The following is a 22,449-nucleotide window of genomic DNA, read 5'->3' on the forward strand; positions in this document are numbered from 1 at the left end:
CACACACAGATATATTACACAAAGTTATGAAAAAATAAAGGCATTTAATTTAAGAAATAATGAGGCAAGTTCTGCTACCTGGAGACCTGTTTTAAAGAGCCAACCGGCTTTGGAGCTCTGCTCCAAGGAAATACATTTACGGGGGGACCTGGCCCCATCGCGGTGGGGCTTTCCTTGCGGGCGCACTCTCTGCTCAGCGAGGTGGCTGTCAGGAAGGGCAGGCAGGGCTCCCCGCAGGCCTCTGCCGAGGCTGCCCGGTGCCGGCCGCGCACACACGCGCAGCTTTTCGGGAGCTTTTTCCGACGCCAGCTCCTCTCCCTCGGCACGAGATGCTCCTTTACTCCAGGGACCCGCGTGCAGCCGTCCCCACGCGTGGGGTGAGGGTCTCTGGAGCCGCGGCGCACCGGGCTGGAGGCACCGCCAGTGAGCACATGCATGTACGTCTACCCAAACAATGATCTATATTTTCAATTTTCCAAAAGATTATGTTTTCATCTTAAAAGATGTTGTCTCCTGCTTTTTGACCTGAATAAAGTGAAAGATAATAGAATCCAGATGAAATATATATCTATATTAATCTTACACAGAGTGAGCCTCCTCTGAGCTTCCAGGTGCTGCAGCAGGAGGGGATCCGGCGTGTCATCAGATGGCCACCTTTATCTGAGCAATTTCCACTCCGCTTTAACAGGATTAAGTGCCGCGGTGGGACGCAGCCACCCGCAGCATGCAGCCCGCCAGCACGGAGCCGGAGGCACAACCAGGTATGATGGTGTAAAAGCTCGAGGGTGCATTTTCCCCAACGCGCGGCCACGGGGGTGTGGGTGTGCAACCCTGCCGCCTCCGGCCATCCAAAGGTGACACTGGGGGTTTGGTGGCAGCTCTGCCTCCAGGCTGGGGCCCCGCGGCCGCTGCCGGCTGAGCGGGATGATGCCGTGCTGAGCAGGGTGGTGCTGTCTCAGCACTTGGATGGGGACTTTTAAAGTGGGTTTTGGCAGCAGAGAAGGCTGCCGGGAGCTCGGCGGGGGCTGCCCTGGCCCCAGCCCCAGCTGGGTTAGATGTTAACTGCCTTCTTGGAGGAGGAGAGAGGATTCACGGTGCTTTGTATTTTCTCAGGGTCCTCCTGCAATTTGCATTTCAAAGCATCTCCTGCCTGCCCTACCCGTGCAGAGCGTGTCCCCGGCACATGGCCGGGGCGAGGGGCACCTCGCGCCCATCGCAGGCACCGTTCCCTGCCTGGGCCAGCGTTGGCTCCCCCAGCCCAAGCCCAGAGCCAGGCGTGGTGGCGGCTCCGGCCAGCAGTGAGCTGCAGCCACCTCCTTCGCCTGCTGGGAGAGGGAGAAATTGGATTCAGAGGCAGCAAATGCAGTTCCCCAGAATGGATGTACATTTTCATTATACTTATACGCTGAGTAATTGGTGGTAATACAAGAGATATGGGCAGTATCATTATAGACCAGGCTGTGCTGGAGATGTATTATCATCATCTGTCATTATCTGGGCTTCCTTGTGGCTGCTAAAATTGTAGAACATGATTTTAATAACCCTGGAAGGCAAGAATCATTTTTCTTTTGTCACTTAACAACTTGGCCTCATTCACTGATACCTTTAAATAAGAAGGGGGGATTAATTTCTAGTGGAATAAATGCAGACCTGGTTGTTTTCTTCTCTCTTCATTTGCAAAGGTGCCCCAGCGAAGCCTGACAGCTTTCAAGGAAATTGCAGATAATGGGGGGAGGACATCAGCGCGATGCAGGGTGCACAGGAGCACCCGGAGGCGGATGATGCTGATGGCAGTGCCAGCCCTGGGGCCCTCACCCCGAGCTCCCCGCTCATGAGCAAAGAAATGCAGCGGCAGCACCGTCCCGGCTGCGGCAGCGTGCCCCTGGGCAGAGTGCTGGGGGCCGCTGGAAAGCAGAGCGTGAGCCTTGGAGACTTTTTCGCAGGGCTGAGCAGGCTCCAGTTTGCAGCAGGACCATTGCAGGTGCCTGTAGCATCCCCGGAGCTGCCTCGGCTGCTGCCCTCAGGGCAGCACGACGACCCATGGGACCCGCACGGCACCGCAGAGGTGTCCCCAGAGAACTGCCCTGCCCGAGCCCGGGGAGGCAGCTCCGTCCAGCAGCCCAGAGCGGGGATCGGTGGTGGAGCCCCCGGCTCGCTGACCCCTTGGGGCCAACACCCTGAGTCCCCCTGGGAAAACAGGTAGAAGGAAGCAATCCAAGGGGAGAGAAAACAGAGTTCTGCAGGGAGACCAGCCCAGCGTCGCCTCCAACTCCTGCTGCTGCAGACTCACAGCAGAGTGGATTGAAGGAGAAAGATCTTAATCCATCTTGTCATAAAAGTCTAGTGAAATTAATTGGAATTTGCAGAAAAAAAGCCAGCCTGGGCGTGTGACAATGGCAGCAGAAGTGACGTCCCTGGCACACTGCTCCTGGGATGAGACCTGCCCGGCAGCAGGGATGGGGTGTCCCCTGCCTGGTTTGTAGCTTTGGGCTCTCTCCCCATGCCCGGAGCACTTGGCTGCGGTGACTCCGGCAGCGCGGGGCTCGGCCCTGCACAGCCCTCCCGGCACGCGGCGGTGCCAGGGGCTCGCCGACGAGGACGGTCCGGGCACCCCGACCCCTCAGTCCCCTCTCACAGGACACAAACGCGGCCGCTTTTCGGGAGCCGGAGGAGCTGCGTCACTCCTGACCCACGTGGACACCGTTGGGGTTTGCGAGTTTGAGGGTGTTTCATTTGTCACTCCTCTTGGCCATGGAAAAAGCCAGCAGCAGGAGAGGGACAAATCAAATTACAAGCCAGCTAATGAAAATAATGGGGAATAAAGCACTTTTGGAGGCTGCTTGGTTGGATTCCTATTTCCGTGTGTCACTGGATTTAAATCAGTGATGTTTATAGCCCTCAAGAAGCAGTCATTTAATTGCCCTTTGTGATTAGCTGCAACTCAATTGACCATGAATTTCTTGCTCTTGCAGACCTGAGCCTTTGGCAGATGAGAGGTGGCCGGCTCTGAGCCGAGCTCCAGCTCCACGGCTGCTCCCACCCCCATCACTCGAGCACCCAAAACGCTCCTGGGCCTTTCAGGGGCCCGGCCCTTGCAGCTCGTCCCAGGGTACAACAGCTGGGGGATGCTGAGGGTCCTCCTGCAGCCGAGACTGTGTGTTTATACAGCGGGAGCAAGCGGGGGATCTGTTGGGAGGGTTCTGCCCTGTTTCCATGCGATGGTCCAGCCACTCCGACAGCGAGCGGCTGTCAGCGCCTGCCTGGGCTAACAGCCTCCGTTTGCAACTATTGACTCTGAGTAAATAATCTCCAGATATATTTTTCTCCCGATAAAAGCTGATTTTTTTCTATTATTGTCAGGGCTGTTTATTAGAGCAGAAAAATAATAGTGCTGTGCTTGCAGCCTGATTGCCGGGAAGTGTCAGAAGTCGGCCGTGCAGCCCTGGCAGCTGGGATCAAACGTGCTGCTTGGCACCGCGGTCACGGGGGGTGAGGGTGCAGAGGGGCATGAAAATCCCCCTGCCCGGCTGGCTTGATGGGGGGGGGAGGCATCGAAGGGAAATTTCTTTTCAGCAGTGGCAGAGGGAGAAGATGCTCCGCACATCTGAGCTCTGGAGCATCTCAGCAAAAAGGAGTAGGAATTTCCAGTAGTGTCGGGGATGAGGGGCTGGCACAGGGCTCAGCCGTCGGACATGGGGAGGTTGTGCTGCTGCAGACACCTGGGCAACAGAGCCAGTAATTTAGTGACACGCAAGTTTTATGTGGTCCCATGGAAGCTCTCTCTCCCTCTTGCCCATCCACCTGAAGGATCGCTCTCCTGTGCTGGAGCTGCAGCCCCTTGGCATCCTTTTGGTGTCTTGCAGGTCAGAGATGAATAATGGCAGGCAGCGCAGGCAGCTCTCTGCCCCTCTCGCCCTGTCCTCCCCCTCCCTGTGCCCACCAGGGACTCCCCAGATCCCCGCAACACAGAAAATTAATCGTCCTGCCTCATTAATTACAGTAATGTGTCAGGAGCCTTGTTCAAGGTCAGCCTCTCAGACCCCTGTAATCAATTCTCTCCAATTTGCAGCCGCCTCGCTGGGGAGGAGCTGGGTGGCAGCGGCACACGGCGGCAACGAGCACCGTGGGCATCCCCAGTGCGTGGGGACTGGGTGACCGGAGCCTGCGGTCACAGGAGGGTCCCGGGCAGGCTCCCCTCCTTGGGGGGGCTCCATGCCGGCAGCCTGGGCTCCCTGTGCCCCCCCGTGTGCCCCTGTGCTGCCATCCCGAGCCGAGGGTCTCCTTCCTGCCACCTCTGCCTGCCTGCAGGGCGGCTTGGCCAGGAGCCCTCTGCCCCCTCCCTGTGCTGATGGCTGAATGAGGTGGTTGGTTTGGCTTAATCGTGTTGGGCAGCAATTAAACAGCTCTCCTCATCCATTAGAGACTGCAGCAGATTTTGCACTTAGACCTTGCATCTTACATGACTGGCAATATTTTATTTTTTTAGGGAATGAAAAGAAGAAAGGGAAAATCCCTTTAGGGATGCCGGTTCTTGCTGACAGCTGAGCTGATACAAGCTGGTAATGTACTTTATTCTGCTTAATAGCAATGATCCGCCCAGCAGGGATTAAATCAGAGGTGCTGATAACACACCTGAGAAATGAAGGCAGCTGACAACCCCTGGCACTTAATGTGGGGAGCGGTGGGAGAGGGGTGCTGCTCGGTGGGGCTCCGCCGGCCCTGCTGCCCTGGCCCCCAGGATGCCATGGCACCAGTGGATGGCTCGGCAGCAGTGGGGTGCACGGGGGACCCACTGCTCCCCCCAGCCTGTATCACACCTGGAGCGTGGCGGGAGCTTCATCGGCCAAGGCGGGTAATGGAGCCGCTTCACATCTCCCCTGTGACGGGATCCGCTCTGCCCCGGGGTGGTGGTGGCAGAGCCAGCGGTGCCTCCGGGCGCAGGAGGCTCCATGCTGCAGTGCTGGGAAGGGTCTGGATTCATCCCTGTCTGTCGCCTCCAGTGCTACCTGGGGATTGCGACTGGAGCTGCCCAAGGGATCCGGCTGTACCGCTGGGCTGCCACCCGGTGCCGTCGGTCCCCGTCCCACGTGCTGCAACCCGGGAAAAGCCCCGTGTCTGCTTCCCCTTTCCGCCTTCCCCCTCGCCAGGCGGCCCCGGGCGGGGGGGGCTCTTGCACCACAGCCTGGGAGCCCACTGCCCCGCTGCTCACCCCGAAACATGCCTGGTCTTGGCCGTGAGCACCCACCCTCCCTCCAAACTGAGCTCCCCAGTCTGTCCTGCACCATGGCCCCATGTCACCGCCTGCCCCCGCACTGCCACAGCCTCATCCCGCAGGACCCTCCATCACCCGGCCGGCTCTCGCACCCCGGCAGCCTCCTCCCCACGCATCCTCCTGCCCCAGCCTCTCCGAGGCCCCTCCACCAAGCTGGCTGGGACCCGTGGCTCTGGCTGCGGGTGTCCTGCAGGGGTGGCACCCTGCCTCTTGTCCCCCTGTCCCATCCCAGGGACGGGATCTGTGGGCTTGTGAGAGTGACTCAGAGCTGAAGGGGAACAAAAAGCACTGTCATGGGGGCACGTCTGCTCCATCCCAGATCTTAGGAAGGAAGGGAGCCATGTCAAGAGCCGTGCCTTGACAGACTGGCACGCTTGGAGCCTCCTCGGGGCCAAACCCTTTCCCTGGGGAGCATGGGTGAGGCGAGGCCGGGGACAGGGTGCGCTGGGCTGGGATGCACGGTCCCCTCCGCACCCCAAGATGCAGGGTCCCACCACGCGTACCCCTGGCGGGGCCCCACGGGCGGGCGCGGAGAGGGCAGCGCTTGTTTGTGTCCAGCTGGGTGTTTGCAGCTCTGCGGCCCTCCGGTTCCCACGGAGATGCCCACGTCGCCATGGCTACCTGCGGATATTCCTGCTCCGGCTGGTAAACAGCCTGCAAACCGCACCCTTCCGTCCCAAAATACTGGGGGTTGCTACACCCCAGGGAAATGTTGCAAGGGCAGGGCCCCCGCCCCAGGCCAGCGGCTATGGGAATCGACCCCTTGCCCCAACCCATCGCCCCTGTGAGCAGCCTGGCCCGCTCCAGACAGGGGGCTGAGACCCTGGGCAGGGGAGATTTGGGGGAAAAAAACCTTTATTCGGACCGTCGGGCTGTGAGGCAGCTGGCCACAGCCCCAGGCCATCTCCCCCCGGCCAGCAGCCCGGCTCCGTGGGAGGCGATGCTGGGAGCACATCTCCCCCAGGCTGCTCTCCCGCAGCCCCAGGCCACCCTGCCTCCTGGGGCACGTTGGGGTGGGGGGCTGCGCTGGCCCCGCAGTTGTTTGCAGCATGGGACTGCGTGAGCGCTGAGTAACGTGTCACTGGCGGTGAAATGCGTGCTACAAATCCCATAGTAAACAGCTGTTTGCACAAGAGCCACCTCCATTGCGAAGGCTGCGAGTGTGTCGCGGGTTGGGCAATCCCCTGTTTACCCCCATGCTCCAGTCCCGTCCCACGGGACTCGGGGTTCCCCGGCTGGGGCTGTGATGCCAGCCTGGCATGGGTGGGCAGAGCTGCCCGACGTCCCAGCAGTGAGCCCCCCGGGGTGGCGGGGCAGGGCCCGGGGCAAGGGGCTGCTGGAAAAACCCAGGTTAATGGTCGGCACGGGAAAGTACCAGTGGGAAGGTCGGGTCTTGGGTGGCCCTCGGGGCATCTCACGGGTCCCCTCCCTCTGGGGCGAGCTGCACTGTGTGGTGGGAACATGGGCAACTTGGGTCAAACGGGGCTTCACAGGGCAGCTCTCCCCGGGGCCAGGCTTTAGGAGGCAGCCCAGGCTCGGCTGCAAGGGGCAGTGGTGCTGTCCCCAGGGACCGGAGCAGGGAGGCTGGGAGACACATCCCAGGAGAGGCCCAGAGGATGCAAGGATGAGCCCAGTCCCCTGTGGTGAGTGCCCAGCGAGAACACGGGGCTGGGCTGGAGGATGCGATCTGCGCCCAGGTGGCACCGTGCTGTGCTGGCAGCCACGGCTGGGTTTGCCTCCTGCCCTCTGAGTCCCCCATTGCCCAGCCCATGTCCCCCAGCCCAGTCCCGTGGCCCCAGGGCAGTCGCAGCAAGGAGCCGGCTGCGCCACGTCCCGACTGCGCCACGTCCCGACTGCGCCACGTCCCGGCTGCTGGAGCGGGCAGGGCGGGAGGCTGGGTGCTGCTCCCCACTGCTGGATGTGTGCGTGCCACTGGGCTTTCCTTCCTGCGGCGAGCGAGGCGGTCGCAGCCTTCAGGGAAGTGTTTTGCAATCACCTTCTTCAGAGAGTCACAGCAATTAACGGCACTGGTTTTGAGGAACTAACGGTGAAAGCAGCATGTTAGCAAACGGGCTGAGCACGGCGAGCCGCCGGGAGCCGGAGGCCGGCACTCGGAGCAGGCAGTGAGCAGCGGCCAGACGCACCAGGCACGGAGGCGAGGTAGGCATGGAGGCAAAGTAGGGATGGAGGCGAGGTAGGATGGGGCACAGCGTGCTTGGGTCCGGCTGAGCACCTTGCCTGTGGCTGTGCGAGCTGCTCTGCCCCGTCCCCTGCCTGGGACAGCCGCGTGTGCCAGGTGCTCAGGGGTGGCTGCGCCCCCATTTCCCACACTCGAGTCCCTCATCGGCCTCTGGACATCGGCCTCGGGGGGAGAGCCTCTGTGGGCACCCAGAGGTAGGCACAGCATGGGCAGCCCCTCCAGGGCAAGTGCCCGGCACTGCTGAGGACGTGGCTGGGACCGAGCTGGGGCAGAGGGTGAGCTGGCGGCCGGGCAGGGCAGAGGCAGCCGCCGCTCCCAGGGCTGTTCCCCACGGCAGGCAGGGGTGCAGCTGGAGGAGACAGCACAGGGGAGGGGGCAAAGGCAGGACCCCGAGGCCCCGCAGCTCTGGCCAGCCCCGCTGTGCTGCCATCGTTCAGTCGTTTCCCAATTTCAGCTTATCAGCCCTCTGCTGCCCCAAGCCCCAGCACTAACCCTCCCCGAAACCACAAATCTCTGCCCGGCAGATGCTGGAGATACCTGAGATAAAATCAGCTTGTGCCTGTGGCCAGGCATGGGTCATTGTGCCCCAGGACTGGGGTGCGCGGGGCCGAGAGCCGGTGGCAGGCTGTGCCGGAGAGGCCCCCGCCGGAGCACCTCACCGCTGCATTTTTCCACGCCGGTGCCTGCAGCAGCGCGGGCTGCCAAGCCCGGGGGCGGAGGTGTCAGTTCTGCAGAAGGGCTGCGGGGGAGAGGCTGCCTCTGACGGCAAAAGGACATTTTGCTCCAGGAAGCATCGGTGACGGTGGCAACACGTCTCCTCCAGCCCACTTTGTTCCCAGCCCCTTCCCGACCCGCGAGGACGAGCTGCTCTCTCCGTTCCAGGTGATGCCAAAGCCACGGAGGAGACCATGGCCAGGCGCGGTGCTGGGACACCCTTCCTGCTGCGGCTCTCCCTGCTCCTGCTCCTCCGCCCGGGCGGTGAGTGGGGCCCGTCTCATCCCGCAGCCGTATGTCCCATGCTGCCCCTGTGCACCCAGCGCCCATCCCGCCCACCCAAACCATCCGGGGCTGCGGCGCGCAGGGGCTGCTGTGGGCGGGCAGGAGCGCCGGCGGCACGGCAGACGCTGGCAGGATGGGGCCCGGCGCGTGCCGGCAGGCTTGCCCAACGCCCGGCTCTTCCTCTCCAGCGGCTGGGGGCCCTGTCTAAGGGAAGAGGCGCTCATCCCTCTGTCCTGCCTGGGTGCTGAGGAGCTGAGATGGCTTCGTCACGGCCGTGCCCTGGATGTGACACATTTTTCCTGCCTGCAGGGACCCTGGGCTGTGCCTCAGTGGCCGTGGGCTCACCCGTTGTGCCCCTGGGCTCGGCTGTCACGGCATCCTGCACCATCTGGAGCAAGCTCTGCCACGGCTTGGAGCAGGGGAAGGTCCAGATCACCTGGATGCTGGACAACGAGCCTGTGGCCGGGAGCCAGCGCCGGGGCCCGGGGGGCACAGAGGTGTCCAACCTCACCTTGCCCCAGTTCAACCGCACGCAGGCCAAGCTGTGGTGCTGGGTGGAGTGGAATGGGACCAAGCAGCGCGTCGGCATGGCCGAGATCAGGGCGGGCTGTAAGTCTGCTGCCGCCCCGGGTCACCTGCATGTGCACTTGACAGAGGTGCAGCCTGGCACTGGGGTTCGCACGTCTCCTCCCTGAGATGCACATCTGCCCCTGGGCGAGCCGGGCAAAGCCGCTGGGGCGGAAGCAGCAGCCGGGGCCGATGGCTGATGGAAGCTGTTTCGGGGCTGTGCCCGGCCATGTTCCGGCGCACCGGTGCCTGGCAGGCAGGCTGTGGGGCATGGCAGGTTTGGGGAGTGGTGGCATGGCAAGGGGGTCTGCGCAGCCGGGCACGGAGGGGGCTGTGGCTCCTCCGCAGCCAGGATGGGCGCTTCGCTCAGGCTCTTCCCCGGCCACTCTCTCCCAGACCCACCTGCGAAGCCCTTCAACCTCAGCTGTGTCCTGAACCTCAGCGACTACGGGCTGACGTGCCAGTGGGAGCAGGGAGCTGACAGCCACCTCCCCACCAGCGTCGTGCTGAAGTGTGCTGGGTAAGCCTCGGGGAGTGACATAGTCCCCGGTGTCTGGCCCTGACCCCCTCTCCTGGCCCTAGCCCTCTGCCAAACCACATGGCAAGCCTTGTCCTCCATAGGAGGGTCCCCCTGAGCCCACCCCTCTCGCTGCCGCAGGAGCAGAGCCCAGACGGTGACGGGCTGCACCCCGCAAGGCGGCCGCAGCTGCTGCACGGTGCCGCGCCGGCTGCTCCAGCTCTACCAGCAAATGGAGATCTGGGTGTCCGCCGCCAACGCGCTGGGCACGGCCGAGTCAGAGCATCTCTGCATCGACCCCATGGACGTTGGTGAGTGATGGCCAGAGCTGCCCGCCTCGTGCGGAGGTCAGGGGCCGGGGAAGCTCATCAGCAGTGAGAGAGGGGTATTAGAGTGCCATTAAAGCATGTCGGGCTTTTAGGTCATATTTTACGGGCAGGTTCCCATGATAAATGGCTTGCCGGGATGAATAGGTGCCAAAGCCACATTACAGACTGAGCAGTGTGTGGCGGCGGGTTATGAGCCGCCGGTTGACCTGCTGCACTCTACAACTCTCTCCAGCAATTGATTACCCATTTATTCAGGAGGTCTATTAATAATATATCCAGCTCCTATAAACTATTTATAAAAGGAACCTTCCCAGATGGTGCGACTCGTCCTCCCTGCTCTGCACCCAGGGAAAGGCTGCCCACGAACCAGCTGAGCCCTCCCGTGGCTGTGCTGGGCTCTCACCCCCCAGCAGACCCAAATGTGCAGCTTTCTTGGCCGTGTACAGACCCCAGGTCCACAGGATCTGTTTTTCCTGCGTAGGCAGTAACCCCGCCTGGAGCCCGGGCTGCAGAGCCGTGTGGGTGCTGTGCTCCCAAGCATCGCCCTGTGTCCCGGGCAAGGGCACGCACCGGCTCCCGTCCCCTGCCGCAAGCCATTCTCCTAAATGTTTCGGAGCGGTTTCTCCCCATCCTCGCCTCGGGGTCCAGGCAGGCCAGCGCCCTGGCTGCAGCTCATGGCGCCATGGCCCTGTGCACCGCCCGCCGCGGCACCTCTCCAGCTCTCTCCCCGGCTCTTCCTCCAGTCAAGCTGGACCCCCCAGCCCTGCAGAGCATCCAGTCCATCCCCTTCCAGACCGACTGCGTCGCCCTGGCCTGGGAGGTGGCGCGGAGCAACGCGCACATGGAGCTGCAGTGCGAGCTGCGTTACCGGGCACCTGAGGACCCCGGCTGGGCTCTGGTGAGTGATGCTGGGGCAGCGGGACCGGGGCGGGCAAGCGAGCAGGAGCTGGGACCCTCCCCTCCGCTCTGAGCTCTGCCAGGTTTCCCGCAACGGCAGCAGCGGGGTGCCTGCGTGGGAGGGGGACGGCAAGGTGCCCCCTCGCATGCCCAGCGCAGCGCCCACGCAGGGACTGGACCCTGCACTGGCTGCGCCCCTGCAGCCAGCCCCTGCTCGAGGCAGGAGCCAGCACAGCCCTCGCTTCGGCTGCTGCCAGGTCACCGGCATCGACGGCCAGGCCGGCACCACACAGTGCTGTGGCTTCCTCTTCGGCATGCAGTACCACTTCCAGATGCGGTGCCGGCGGAGCTTGGCACGGGGCTACTGGAGCGAGTGGAGCCTGGGCAGGAACTACACCACCCATGAGAAAGGTGGGTGCGGAGGCACCTGGGGGGTCCCCTCTGCCCGGCCAGGCGGCACAGCTGTGGTGGCATGGCCGTGCTCACCCCTCTCAGCTCCCTGCCCTTCTGTTGCAGCCCCCACGGGGAAGCTGGACACATGGTGGAGCGCTCGGCCGGCCGGGGCGGGCGGGCAGCTGGAGGTGCAGCTGCGCTGGAAGGTGAGCGTGGGCGGGTGGTGGGGGCGCGGGGGCTGCCGGGGCATCGGCCTGGGGACCGAGCATCCCCGCACACCCTGCCTGCGCCCAGGCCCCACAGCGGCGGGAGGCAAACGGGCGAGTGCTGGGGTACCGTGTCACCCTGAGCCCCAGGAGGAAGGGCAGGGACCCCCCCACCGTCTGCAACACCACCCACACCCACTGCAACTTCTCTGCACCGGCGGGGACCAGGAAGGTCTATCTCTCAGCCTACAACGCCGCCGGCGAGTCGGCAGCGACCGAAGTCGTCCTCCTGGAGAGGAAAGGTGAGGGCAGTACAAACCTCCCGCAGTCCGAAACATCTGTGTGCCCCCTCCCCAGCAGCTCCACAAGCTCTCAAACTGGGTGCTGCTCCCTCGCGCCACTGTGGGGGAGAAACCTTGCTGGGTGTGTGAGCGGGGGCTCCCGAGGAGGCTGCCCGCGGGGTGCACAGCCAGGGCGAGGAGCAGGGCAGGGGCCTGGGCAGGGGCTGTGGGGCACAGGGGGCGATGCGGCAGGGATGCTCCCTTCTCCTGTCATCCCGGCTGGTTGTCCCCATGTAGGTCAGCCCCTGGTCGGGCTCCAGGCCATGCCCGGGGACGAGCACAGCCTCTGGGTGCGCTGGGAGGCACCGCCAGCCCCGGTGGCCAGCTACGTCCTGGAGTGGCAGCGGGTGTCCTCGGAGCCCGGCCGCTGCAGCGCCTGCTGGCAGATGGAGCGTGACGGGGCTGCCACCGCAGCCCTCATCCGGGGTAAGCTGGGGGCTGCCGGGGGGTCCCTGCCCTCCTGGTTGGCTGCGCGGAGGGGTGCGTACCGGGGGCTGCCACCCCTCCCGACTGCCCCAGGACAAAACCCTGCCCCGAGCCCACTCCACACCCTCCCTCCTTCCCCTGGATCCACTCCCGGGGTACGGCACAGGGCAGGCAGGCTGGCGCCGTGGGGCAGGCACAGGGCAGCCAGGGGCTCTCAGCAGCCAGAGCCCCGAATCCCTGGCCCCCTCTCTGCTCTCCGTTGCAGATGGCATTGAGCCTTTCCAGCGGTACAACATCTCGGTGTACCCCCTCTACAAGGACGCCATAGGGGTGCCCATCCACACCGCAGCCTACTCCAAGCAGAAGGGTACGTGTGCTCCCAGCAGTTGCCCTCGGCGCCCCGGGGGGCTCGCCCCACACCGCCAAGCCTTTGCCTTTCAAAAAGGAGAGCCAGCCTTCCCACCACATACCCCTAATTCAGGGGCTGGGCAGAAGAGCTCAGCCCACCGGGCTGGATCTTGGCTCATCTCTGAAGGTGCTCACAGCTGGACCGAGCCCCACAGGGGCACAGCGCGGGGCAGGGCCTGATGCCCACATCTCAGGAGTGGGAGTCACCACTCAGGGCATCCCCCCCCGCCGGTCCCCCACCCCGAGGCAGCAGTTCTGCACAGCGCCCGCTCGCTTGTCCTGCTCCGTTTCAGCACCGTCCTACGCCCCGAAGCTCCACCTGAGGAGCATCAGCAAGTCCGATGCCGAGCTGTGCTGGGACCCGGTGCCCGTTGAGATGCAGAACGGCTTTATCACCAGCTACACCATCTTCTGGGCCAACAGCACCGCAGAAGTGTCCAGTGAGTCCTGCAGGCATCACCGCCGGCCCTGCCCTCCATCCCCCCTTGATGTGTTGAGTGGGGGCGTCAGCAGACTCCGTGCCCTCATCAGAGAGGGTCGGGGTGTGTGCATGGGTCCCGCACAGGACCCCCCACCAGCAGAGACCCAAGGGGCTGGGCAGGTGAGAGGCCCCTGCAGAGCAGCCCCCGCCGTGCCAACAGCCCCCCGTGTTTCCCCAGGCGCCACCGTGAATCCCTCTCTCAGCTCCTTTGTCATCCGGGAGCTGAAGCCCTCGACCCTGTACAAAGTGCACATCATGGCATCCACGGCCGCCGGCGGCACCAACGGCACCAGCCTGACCCTGGTGACCATGGTGCTAGGTGAGGGGGTGCAGCCACCCGGGGGGGTGCAGGGACAGGAGGGGACCCGCCAGACCCTGGCTCCTGCCCCAGCCTCGCGGCACGGCACGGCCAGAGGTGCCCCACCGCGGTTCCCCCGTGACCCTCGCCCCTGCCCACTTTCCAGACGATGCTGAAATCCAGTTTCTCTTCCTGACCCTGGGGCTGATCTTTGTCCTGCTCATCCTTTTGTTCATCTGCTTCCAGAAGAACGGGCGGTGAGTACCGATAGCCGCCGCGGGCTGGACCGGCCCTGCACCAGGCTGGGCTGCCCTGGGAGTCCCTGTCCCCAGTGGCTGCGGTGGCCCTGGACACAGCCTGGCTGTGGAGGGACGGGGTGGATGCAGGGAGTGGCAGCGTCCCGCTGTGAGCTCGGCGGGGGCAAGGCCAGCCCCAAGACCACTGGTTTCAGGCCCCCTCGCTGAGTCCCCTCGTCCTGTGGCTGGCAGGGTGAAGCAGCAGTTCTGGCCCAGCGTCCCCGACCCCGCCAACAGCAGCCTGAGCAAGTGGGTGCCGGCAGAGCTGCAGCAGGTGAGACCTGGATGGCTGCTCCCCCTGGCCCCCCGCTCCCCACCCGGGCACTGCTCTCGTGAGCAGCCCTGTGGCTCCGGCTCTGTGCTCTGCAGGGTGTGGAGGGCACAGCACCCAGGGCGCGAGGCCACGCTGGGATGGGGAACAGGGGTGTGGGGAGCTTCTCTCGTGTGGTGCCCAAAGCGGGGCAGAGGGGCTGCACCCTGCAAACACGCCATGACCACACGCCGTTCCTCCAGGAGCCTCTGCAGGTCCCTGGCGTGAGGGAGCCCGGCCTGGCGACCATTTCTACTGTCACAGTGCTCGAAAAGGCAGCGGGGAAGCAGCCATCCGGCTGGGGCAAGGAGCCCGCCATCGAGACCGCCGGCACCTTCCCTCCCCTGCCCCGGCCCTACGTGCGGCAGGAGGGACCCGGCACGCCGGGCCACGGCTGGGCGGCAGCGGAGCCGTGCCAGGGCCCCGGCGGGAGCAGGGAGACCGTCCAGTACGCGCGGGTGGTGGGCGACGGGTACAAGGGCCAGCAGCAGGCCCGGCCTCGCCTCTACCTGCGCTCCAGCTCCACCCAGCCCCTGCTCCTCGACCCCAGCCCCAGCCCCAAGCCCTACGAGAACCTGTGGTTCCACGGGGCCGCCCCTCCGGGCTGCCCGGGGGACGGGGGCTGCCCCGAGGAGCCGCCCGCCACCTTCCCCCTGCTGCAGGGCCTCCGCATCAGCGGGGCCGAGGAGCTCCACGACTGCCGGGCGTTTTAGCGCCGGGGGGAAGCGGGCAGCGCTAACGGACCCAGCCCCGGGGCCTGCGGGCGGCCCGGGCCGGGCCTAGGCCTGGAGCCGCCCGACGGGGGCCCGGCTCCCTCCGGCGGTGCTGTGTGCGTCCCCTCCCGCTCCGCCCCTCCTCTCCCCTCCCGCAATAAACGGGGACGCGCTGAGAACGGCCCGGGACGCCTCTGCGGCGGGACCAGCCCGGGGCGGCCGGCGGGGCACGGACTCTCCGCCGGGCCGGGGCTCGGGGGGGGCGGCGGGAGGCGACGGACCCGCGCCTCGACGCGCTCGGCGCTCGGCCCTTTCTCCCTCGCTCGGCGCTCGGCCGTCGCGCCTGGGCAAGATGGCGGCGCCCGTGGCTGCGGGGCCGTGACTGCCGGGCCATGCTGGCGCTGCGGACGGCGCTGGGCCGCTGCCTGGCGGGGCCGGCCCGCGGCGGGGCCGCCGTCCTGGGGAGTGCCCGCGGCGGCGACGGGGCCGGTGAGGGGCGCGGGGAGCTCGGGCCGCACTGGAGAGGCCGCTGGGAGGGAGGGTGGAAGGGGAAGCGGGGCCCGGCGGAGGAAGAGGAGGCCGGGCGGGGGGCCGGGGCCGGGGCTGGGGCCGGGGCGGGAGCCGAGGAGGGGGGGGGGGGGGGGGGAAGGGGCGGACTCAGGGTCGGGGGTGGCCTGGGGCGGGGGGGGAAGGAGCCTGAGGCAGCGCTGAGCGGGGACGGGGGTCCGGGTGACCCGGGCGGACCTGGGGCTTTGCTGGGGGGCAGGGCGCGGGTGGGACCCCGGGTGTCCCTCACGGCACCAGGGCAGGGCGGGGGCGAGCGGGCTGAGCCCCCACGACCGCCGTGGGCCAGCCCGGGCAGGGGCGAGGGCCGGGCCGAGGGCTGGGGGCTGCTCGCTGACCCTGCCCTGCGCCCGGCGGGGACTTGCTGGAGCAGCTCGGGCGGTTCCCAGGCCGGAGATCTCCCGGGGAAGCCGCTGTGAGCTGGGCCAAGGTGCGGGCTGGAGCCCTGACCTGCCTTCTGCACACGCTGTGATCCCTCCGTAAGCATGGGAGGGTGCAGAGCCCTGCACACATGGCTCTGCTGCCTTACGGATCCAGAGCTGAGCTCGCCTGCTGCTCGGCCAGTTCCATTTGCAGGCAGGTACGTGGACTGGCGAAGTCTGCACTTGAAAACGTGTTTGAGGCACAGGTGAATAACTTGAAGCAGGTATTGAGTCCAGTAGGAGGAGCCTTGAAAGAGCAGTTGGAAGAGTTCGTTCTTGAAAGGTCAAAGAATGGCTCGATTCAGGCTGCTGCTGAATATTCTCACCTGTACCAAGCCGTGCCAGTCAAAGGTTGTCCCTAGGTCTTGCTGCCTCTGCACTCTGCCGCTGGGGTAGTCCAGAGCAGCCTAACTCACATATGAAATTACTTGATTTAGTTCATTTAGTTTAAACCCTCTAAACAAACACAGTTCAGCTGGGGAGCCCTCGCACTCTGCGCAGTGTCGGTAATCTCTTCCTGCTGCTCTGTTCTTCTCATCATTTGCGTTCAGATCCCCCTGAAGCAGCACAGTTTCGCCCACTTGTGTTAGCACCCATGTGAGAACCACACTGAACTGTTGCACGCTCCTTTGGGACAAAAGACCTGGCTGGCCACTGATCACCTTGGAGTCTAAGTACTCTGACCAGTTTTCTAGTACAGACTGAGCAGTATTTAATGTGTACATAGCTTAAAAAGCGCACACGAGTCTGATAAATCTTTGTTTTCTTCCATCAAGCTTGCAGTCCCTTTATTCAGACAGCCAGATGTTACGCCAGACCTGTGAGAAGAAAGAGGAAAGGTATGTCAGGATTAATGGGACCACGTGGTAAAATGTTTTACTGTGGACATCCTCAGAGTTGTACCCTAATGCCACAAGAAGACAGGGTATTTGGTGAAATTAGTGGGTTTCACTTTAAAGATGCAGAGCTCATCATGAGAAGAGAGGAAATATAACCCCTGTTGCAGGACTCTGCAATCCTGTAGCTTCTTGATGGGTAATTACAAGGGTGAGGGAGCCAGACTGTTCTTGGTAGTGCCAAACGATATAATGAGGGGCAGTAGTCCCAAAGAGCAGCTCGGAGATGTTCCAGCTGGACAAAAAGGGAAAAAGGATTCACCAGGAAGGCAGTGCAGTGTGGGAATATGCTTCACTACGGAATATCCATCCTCAGAGGTTTTCAAGGCTTTGCTAGACAAAGAAATGATGACAGTCCTGCTTTAAAGGGGAGATTGGACTAGAAACTTCATAAGGTCCCTTTGTAAACCTTTTTGTGGTTCTGTGCTTCTGGAAATAATTCCTTGCAAGGTCAAAAGTTACTCAGAAAATGCAGCAGCTCATGAATGTGTGGAAAATAGTAATTGTCATTAGCAAAAGATCACTGATCTTGGTGTACTATAAACCATGTTGTAAATCCAGGGTGCTGAAGGCAAGAGACTGGACCCAATCTTAGTGACTCAATTCCTTCCATCTCAGCATGAGCTCTTAAGTTCTTCCTTCTTGTTTGGAGCATGCAGTCTATTTTCTTTGCAGCTTGTTTCCTCTGATCTAGTTTGCAAGCATGTTCAGAGCTCTGACTTTGTACTGCTCTTCCTCAAATGTTAATCTTCTCTTTGTAGACATCCCCAGCCATTTGGATGATCTTCCTCCCACAATGCTGAAGAAAGATTATGCCAACATCCCAATAATAAATAGGTATGATCCAGGGAAAGAGACTGACTCTTCTCTTCAGAGATTTGTATCTTATACACACGCAACCACAATACACGGAAGCTGTCACCTGCTCAGTAATGAATTAATGCTCTGTGGTCACTGGTATGCAGTTTAGCACAAAGATTGCAAAGTCGTTTTGAAAGTCAACTTTGCAAAAGCAGTCACTGATTAGGGCCGCGTAAGGTTTTTGTTTACTTAATGTAAGATTAAGCGCTGGTTGCTCACATCTTCTGTGGACTTTCTAGTCCATAGAAAACAGAAAAAATCTTGAAATATTAGAAATAATCTTTTTAGAAATAATCTATACCTGTCTTGAACTCATGTGCTAGAGAGCGTGTAGTTAAACAACTCAAAATGAATGGCTGCTTCTGAAATTTGGACCTGGAGTTTAGCGGTTTTATGCTTTGATTCCAGAACTGCTCGTGTGTGGTGCATGGAGAGCCCCCAGTGGCGTGACTGAGACTTTCACAGATCTCTGAAGGAGCCGGTCTTAAAATGATTTTGTCCTTGCGCACTTACTTGGGGGTTAATCTTCAGCACCCAGTTTGCATGTAATGGTTTTGGAATTGATAAGACTGCGTCATCATTTCAAATAACTGCGCTTCCCACAGCAGCAAAACTACTCGATGCTTCTGTAATCTCAGCCGTGATTTTTCTTAGGAATGCAAGAAACAGTTTATGGCTGACAGGTTTGGGAGGGGAGGAGAGGAGAGGAGAGTTGCTGTAAATTTGTAGAGTAAATTAAAGTTGAGAAAAGTTAGTATGTTCTGAAAACTTCACCTCCTTTCTGTTGTTAAACGTACTTTGTTTCTAGCTTATAAACTAATCTGCAATCTCCTTGCAGTGTTGACGATGTAGTGAAAAGACTGTTGTCACTGGAAATGGCAAGCCAGGTTAGTTTCATTCTACTTGCATAAAAAAAACCTCGAAGATTTAGTGAGCCCGGTTGTTTAAGACTTGCCTATATTGTTAAATGCCCTTCACTTACTTTAAGTGTTGCTCGGTGACTGCAAATGTGGGGCTATTAAATACATGAGAGTGATAAGTCTTGAATGCTTTTAAAGTTTATCATGCAGTCTTCTTTATAATAATTGCATACTAAAATGAGAGAAGAAAATATTAGGCGATCACAGGGGAGATGAGCTGTGTTATGTTACTGCTGATGGTTGGCCTGTGTTCTAGAAAATAGTACACTGGACAGCAGATGTTCTTCAAATTACTTTTCGTATGCCCAGAAAACAAAGTAAGCAAATCGTAAGGTAGCACAAAGATCTTGCCGTTTCTTGCTGCTTACCACTTAAGCTTAAAAAGATGCAAAAGGTAAAGGCTGCTGCTGTGTGAGATCAGTTTCGGTTCTCTCTTCCGTTCCTGAGAGCAGCGGGGCCTCTTCAACACCCTTCTTCTGTAATCTTGGGATGAAGGGTGTGCCTGGACTCTTGCTTTGAACAATGGCGATTCTGTGTTCTGCTGATATCTTTTTGTGCTGCTTCGCTGCTGTCCTCTGAGCACTCCCGCCAGCAGTAGGTCCTTTTTTGTAGCACTTTTTACACATTTTGTGATGGACATTGAGCAAAGCTATTAATTACAAAGCCTTTATCTGGCATTTGGGAAGAGAGCTGGGGTGTCTCAGACTTTTAGTGTTGCTGAGAAAGTGACAAGCTCTTTTCTGTTATCCACAGAAGGAGAAGATGAAAATAAAGACACAGCAGCTGGTGGAGAAGGTCAGGAGGTCTCCCAGCGACAATGGCTCCTTTGAGGTGCAAGGTAAGTTGAAAAAGTAGAAGGATATTGTTGGCTGATGATACATCTCTGCTTTTATGCAGCTATTCCCACCCCAGCACTTCAAGTTTCCTGGATCAGTTAGGAGAATCTCCTTCAGGAGAGCACCTGGGAGGCAGGTAGCCTGTAGTACGCCCTGGAGGACCTGTTCAGGGTTTGGGGACGCTGCGTGCCTTTACTGGCAGATGTCTGCTAGGATGATTTCCAAATTCCTACTCCATATCCACCCTCCAAAGGCAGCGTGTGCATTATTCTGCTTGAAGTGCTTATATGGCACGAAGCATTACACTGCATTCATTACCAAAATAAACTACTAGATGTAGCCATGGAACCCAAATTGCCCTCTGCATCAGAGAGCTCTGGCTGAAGCACAGTGTAGGGACACGCAGGGATGAAGGCCACGCTGCCATTGACCAAGATGCGCTCCTTTATCATTAATAAAGGCCTTCAGTTTCTCAGGATGCCACCAGCACCTTTCTCCAAAGCCTGAGATCATAAAGAAGTGGCTGCTGCTCTTAGGAAGAACCTCTTAACTTGTGTCTGTTCCTCCAAAGCTTAAACCAAGTGGAGTGAAATGAACGTGAAGTCATCGGTAACGCAAGAGGCATTTTACAGATAAATTCATATGATCTGTTGTTAAAATTTTAACCTCTAATTAAGCAGCGTCATAATAGTAACAGTTCTGACGCGGGTTATGTAGGTTTGTTTTGCGTTTATTCAGAGGGCTGTGTGATAGTAATTGCTGTGGTGCGGTGGGTACCCATAAGAACAGCACTCCTCAGCTGGCAATTTGAAGGGAATGCAAATGATACTGTCTCACCCTGGAAAGCTGCTGCTGCTCACACGGCTTCTTATGTCTGTTCTTTATAGTTGCTATGTTGACTGCCAAGATACGCACTTACGAGGAACATCTTCAGAGGCATCCCAAGGTAACTATCAGTAATCTGAGCCCACACATCTGAGGCAGCAGCTGTTCAGGTTGTTTTCTCAGTTTAGAACAAAAGGATTTTCATTCTGGGGATTATGGCTTTCCTAAGAAGGTTTATAAAATAGTTATAACTGTTCCCTGGTGCCACCCTGGGAAACTGCTGGCTCAGTCACAGCTACGTTCTCACCGACTGAAATGTGGAGCGTGTTCTTTTGTTACTGGATTGGTGGAAGTGGCTGAGCAGATACCTTTGAACAGAGTTGAGCTAAATTTATCCTTGCTGCAGATGTGGCTTCACTGCTTAGTTTTCAATGTAATTAATGTTATCACTTCAGCAGCTGTAGTCTCTCTTTGTTCTGCCTATAAAAATGTTTAGGGGACAGGACTGTGTTAATGTCATAATGATCACTTTCCTACCTAAAGCTACCTGTGTTCAGCGCCCAAATTTGAAACACCACAACTACGAGTTTATGAATAAGATATGTTAAAGACTTTCTGCAGTGCAAAAGGTGGGAAATGGATTAATCAACTGCATTTGAAAAAAGTGCATAATTCTTTGTTAATCATAAAAGCTGGAAGGGTAAAACAGAATAGAATTCAGTTTTTATAAGAAGCCAGAAGTTGTACCAAATGTTTCAGTAGAAGAGACCTTTTGAAATTACTTGGATGAAGCCTGCTTTTTACACAAATTGCTTGTATAGAATAGGGAGGTTTCTCCCATGGGGGACTGTCCTGAACAGCGTGGCTCAAGCTATGCATATGCTCTTCCAAAGAACAGCCCAAATGGTCAGATAGAGCCAAGTCACATTTTATTTTCACATTTAATCTCTGGAAAAACAAAGGTAAATGGAAAGAAAATTTCTGGAAGAATATGTTTCAGGGGAAGCGGAGTTTTTAGCCAGGAGACCTTCCCTACAGCTTTTGCCACTGCCTGAAACTGCGTACAAGTTAAAAACCGTCTTCAGGGTTGGGGGAGGAAGGTGCAGACACAGAATGAAGAAAGCAATTTCAGTGAAAAGTAAATTAAGTCGTCTCAGATCTCCTTGTAGTGACCTAATGTGCTTGCAGTATCTGCCAAGAAAAATTGTTCTAAGATACTGTCCTTAACCTGATTGTTTCCTTTCAGCCAAAATCTGGTCTATTCTAAGTAATTTATTGGAATGGAAGTATAATCTGTCTGCAATCTAGTGAACGTTAAGTCCTTTGCAGGATAAAAATAACCGTCGTCGCATGCTGATGGCTGTAGATCGCCGGAAGAAGCTACTTGCATATCTTCGCCGTGTCCGCTATGATACCTTTGAAAACACCTGCAAGCAGCTGAATATCCAGTACACCCTGCCCCCTCCCTACACCAGAAGGGTCACCAAGCGCTGGCTCGTGAAGAAGGCTTTCTGTCTCAAGGTACGGAGCCACGTGGAGAGAGCCGCGTAGCTGGAGTAGGAAAAAAATCGCTTTATAGAAGGGCACGATGAAGACAGTTGGAAAAAACTGACAGATAAGTCCTTTTAATCCATGCTATGAATTTGAGGAGACAATGATAATGTCTGTAGAGAAATATATAAGCTCGGCAAAGGGCTCCACGAAAGACAGTTACGTAGTGGGCATGTGCTGTGGATGTACTGTGCTTGAGAACTTCAGGTTGTGCTACTAGTTTGCTCAGAAATGGATGATTCAGAACAGCTTTTTTCCAGAGCCTGGTGTGGGGAACTCGTATGTGAGACAATTAAATTTGATGGCAGCTTTGGAACAGAAATGTGCGTACGCCCACTGTCTGCTCTCTCTTGCTCTAAATACATTGGTGTAACAGCCGGGTGCGATGCACCTTAGGGTAACTGAGCAGAATCAAAAAGCTGGATGTGCCTTCAGTCTGTAAATACTAAATTTCCGTCCAATAAATTATTACCAAAAGTCTGGGTAGCTGTAACAGAATACCTCCGAATGGTACCCTGAAACCGGGGCTGGCTGGAGCCCCGGAGGAAGCGCATGGGCAGGAGCTGGCCTTGCTGCACCGCCGTGCCTGCTGGCCTCTGCTGCAGGAGCTCGGATCCGTGCTGCGCGCCGCAGCGGTGGCGGAGCAGCTCCGCTCAGCAGCGGGCAGCTCTGCCTCTCCCCTTCGCTCACCTCCTTCTGCTCCTCCCGCAGGTTTTCCGGGAGGCGCGGAAGCTGAAAGCGCCGGAGAGGCTAAAGCAGAGAAGAGAGTGGCAAGCAAGAATGAGAGCTGCAAAGGAGAAAGAGGCGCAGCGTGAGGGGACGCCCGTGTAGCTGGGACACAGCCGGTCTCTTTAACAATAAATAACTACCTAAAGCCGTGTTGCCCTTTGCGTATGTGCATGCGTGATCTGCTGTCCTCAT

The 22,449-nt window shown here is 59.0% G+C and overlaps 2 protein-coding genes across 4 annotated transcripts; both read left to right on the top strand.

Moving 5' to 3' along the window:
* Window positions 1-7,270: 7,270 nt before the first annotated feature.
* CSF3R (colony stimulating factor 3 receptor) lies at window positions 7,271-14,813 on the top strand. Of its 2 annotated transcripts, none has more exons than XM_082329448.1 (16): window positions 7,271-7,432; window positions 8,355-8,450; window positions 8,781-9,080; window positions 9,435-9,558; window positions 9,697-9,866; window positions 10,628-10,782; window positions 10,985-11,192; window positions 11,298-11,380; window positions 11,469-11,682; window positions 11,959-12,147; window positions 12,413-12,514; window positions 12,849-12,995; window positions 13,215-13,355; window positions 13,501-13,591; window positions 13,823-13,904; window positions 14,144-14,813. In XM_082329448.1, the coding sequence occupies exons 2-16, from the start codon at window positions 8,381-8,383 to the stop codon at window positions 14,651-14,653; spliced, it is 2,586 nt and encodes an 861-aa protein (XP_082185574.1). In that variant the 5' UTR covers window positions 7,271-7,432; window positions 8,355-8,380; the 3' UTR covers window positions 14,654-14,813. The 2 variants fall into 2 exon arrangements, with proteins under 2 accessions (XP_082185574.1, XP_082185575.1); XM_082329449.1 differs by having other exon boundaries at window positions 7,273-7,432; window positions 11,039-11,192; window positions 14,144-14,811.
* A 182-nt stretch (window positions 14,814-14,995) lies between these two features.
* MRPS15 (mitochondrial ribosomal protein S15) lies at window positions 14,996-22,392 on the top strand. 2 transcript variants are annotated; one of them, XM_082329385.1, is made up of 8 exons: window positions 14,996-15,142; window positions 16,416-16,478; window positions 17,297-17,372; window positions 18,235-18,283; window positions 19,070-19,154; window positions 20,040-20,098; window positions 21,307-21,498; window positions 22,240-22,392. In XM_082329385.1, the coding sequence occupies exons 1-8, from the start codon at window positions 15,046-15,048 to the stop codon at window positions 22,357-22,359; spliced, it is 741 nt and encodes a 246-aa protein (XP_082185511.1). In that variant the 5' UTR covers window positions 14,996-15,045; the 3' UTR covers window positions 22,360-22,392. The 2 variants fall into 2 exon arrangements, with proteins under 2 accessions (XP_082185511.1, XP_082185512.1); XM_082329386.1 differs by lacking the exon at window positions 16,416-16,478.
* Window positions 22,393-22,449: the final 57 nt, after the last annotated feature.

Source organism: Platalea leucorodia (assembly GCF_965183815.1).
Source record: "Platalea leucorodia genome assembly, chromosome: 18".
In the NCBI taxonomy this organism is placed as follows: domain Eukaryota; kingdom Metazoa; phylum Chordata; class Aves; order Pelecaniformes; family Threskiornithidae; genus Platalea; species Platalea leucorodia.